The sequence below is a fragment of the Lolium rigidum genome, chromosome 7 (genome assembly GCF_022539505.1).
Source record: "Lolium rigidum isolate FL_2022 chromosome 7, APGP_CSIRO_Lrig_0.1, whole genome shotgun sequence".
Taxonomy (NCBI): domain Eukaryota; kingdom Viridiplantae; phylum Streptophyta; class Magnoliopsida; order Poales; family Poaceae; genus Lolium; species Lolium rigidum.
The window spans coordinates 278,783,623-278,785,629 of NC_061514.1; the positions used below are offsets into that span (position 1 = coordinate 278,783,623).

At 43.7% G+C, this 2,007-nt stretch overlaps 1 protein-coding gene across 1 annotated transcript; it reads right to left on the bottom strand.

The window, feature by feature from the left end:
- Positions 1–425: 425 nt before the first annotated feature.
- LOC124678161 (heavy metal-associated isoprenylated plant protein 23-like) lies at positions 426–2,007 on the bottom strand. The gene is made up of 2 exons (XM_047214076.1): positions 1,628–2,007; positions 426–870 (listed from the first exon to the last, which is right to left on the bottom strand). Exons 1-2 carry the CDS (start codon positions 1,797–1,799, stop codon positions 578–580), a joined length of 465 nt encoding a protein of 154 aa, XP_047070032.1. The 5' UTR covers positions 1,800–2,007; the 3' UTR covers positions 426–577.

The window sequence follows — 2,007 nt, forward strand, 5'->3', positions numbered from 1 at the left end:
ACGAATTTTGTCACAACATGCATGAGATTTGTTCATTGCCACTTTATGTAGGAGTATGTATATCAGTATATACATGGGAGATATCGGCTCTGTTTATGTCCTTTTGCTTATAATGCGTGGCGGTCTTTTGTCTGAATTCTGTGGAAACATGCACGAAATTATTCCGTTGTCACGGAGATATTGCCATTAACCTTTGCCGTCCTTGTGCTACAATTATAATGTTGGTCTTATGTATGTATGCATGGCAGCATTATGAGAGGTACCCTCCGTCCATAAATAGATGCTAAAGATTTATTCAAATTCGGATGCATCTATACACTAAATCGTGACTAGATACATTCAAATTTAGATAAACTTTTGACATCTATTTATGGGCAGAGGTAGTATGTCATTTTGTGAACACATACGACTTTACCACCTCATACTTGAGTGATCTTAACCAGCACTAGGAACTACTGATAATATTCATACTTTAACACTTGAGGCCATCAGATCAACCTGCAAACATTATCACCATACTCTCGAACACTTCCAGACATCACTATCTCTGTCCACGATGCAGAGGAACCTATGTATTTCACATGACGGAGCAGGAGTTTGCGTTCTCGTCGTTGAACATGTCGGTGAGCTGGTCATGCTGCCTGCTGACCTGGCTGTACCCGGGCTCGGCCCTCCTGACGTAGCCGGCCGGAGCCCGCTTGTCATAGGTGCCGGCGACGTAGGGCTGGCTAACTTGGCTGTACGGCACGTAGGGCCATATCTCGACCTTCTTGCCCGTGGACCGCGCCTTCTTCAGCACCTTGCTCTCCTCCGCGTAGCCTACCACCGTCACCTTCTGCTGCTTCCTGTTGATGTCCACTGATCGCACCCCTGGAATCACAAAGCTCGTTATTAGTTCACATACAGAGGTAAGGGATTTCAGGACTTCCTTTATTTTGGCATCAAACCATAAGTAAACCTAGAGTACATACCATATTTTTCAGAACGTATTGTTAATCAGTTGATCTCCCCGAAGATTTAGGGAAGAAAAACTCTGGCATTATGCATTTGTGCTTTAGGGAAGAAAGACTCTGTTTTTGATATGTTCTTCTAACTAGCTGAGAGAGGAGCAGAGATAGAGGTGGAACCTTTCAAGGAAATGAAAACACAGGTCATGATCTATTCAAGTGCTAATCCACAAATGTGCAGTTTATGTGCTTGCGATATTAGATCAGTTCTTGCTCTAAATGTGCTCAATAAGATAATAGATAAAGGCAGAGAACCTTTCAAGGAGTTTAAAAGACAGCTCATGATCAATTCAAGTGCTAATCCAACAAGTTTCAGTTTATGTGCTTGCGATATGAATCAGTTCTTTGTATTCGCAAACCAAAAAAAGAAGTTCTTGGTCTAAATGTGCTCGGAAGAAATGATGTCCTGTTTCAAGTGAGCCTGCAGCCAGTTCTACTCTTATCACACATGTTTTTTGTTAAGACAGCACAGCTCTTTTTAATCAAACCACAAGCACAAATCCAGCTCAAACCATATTCTGAAATCATAAAATGTGCTGCAGAAAGATTCACTATATATAATGCGTGCACATGCCTTGTTCGTTCTTCCAAGGAGATGAGCAGAGAGAGAGAGGTAGAACCTTTCATGTGGGAGAGTGCGTTCTTGACCTTGCGCTCGCACCCCTCGCAGTCCATGGAGACCTTGAGCTCCACCGTCCGCATCTGCCTCCTCTTCATCCTCCTGTCGTAGCCATGGCCTTCACCACCCCCAAACATCTCAGACAGGAACTCCAAGGTGCGTCCCAATCCCATTGCTGCAAGCTCTCTCTCTCTCTCTCTCTCTCTCTCTCTCTCTCTCTCTCTCTCTCTCTCTCTGCCTCCCAATCTCTCAACAACTACACCAGCAAGATTCAAGAAGATGGAGAAGAAGTTTTAAAGAACCAAGAAGACCCCCTGACGACCAAAGATATGATACGATGCAGTATGAGAGGGAGGAAGCTGGTCTTTATATGCTATTTAT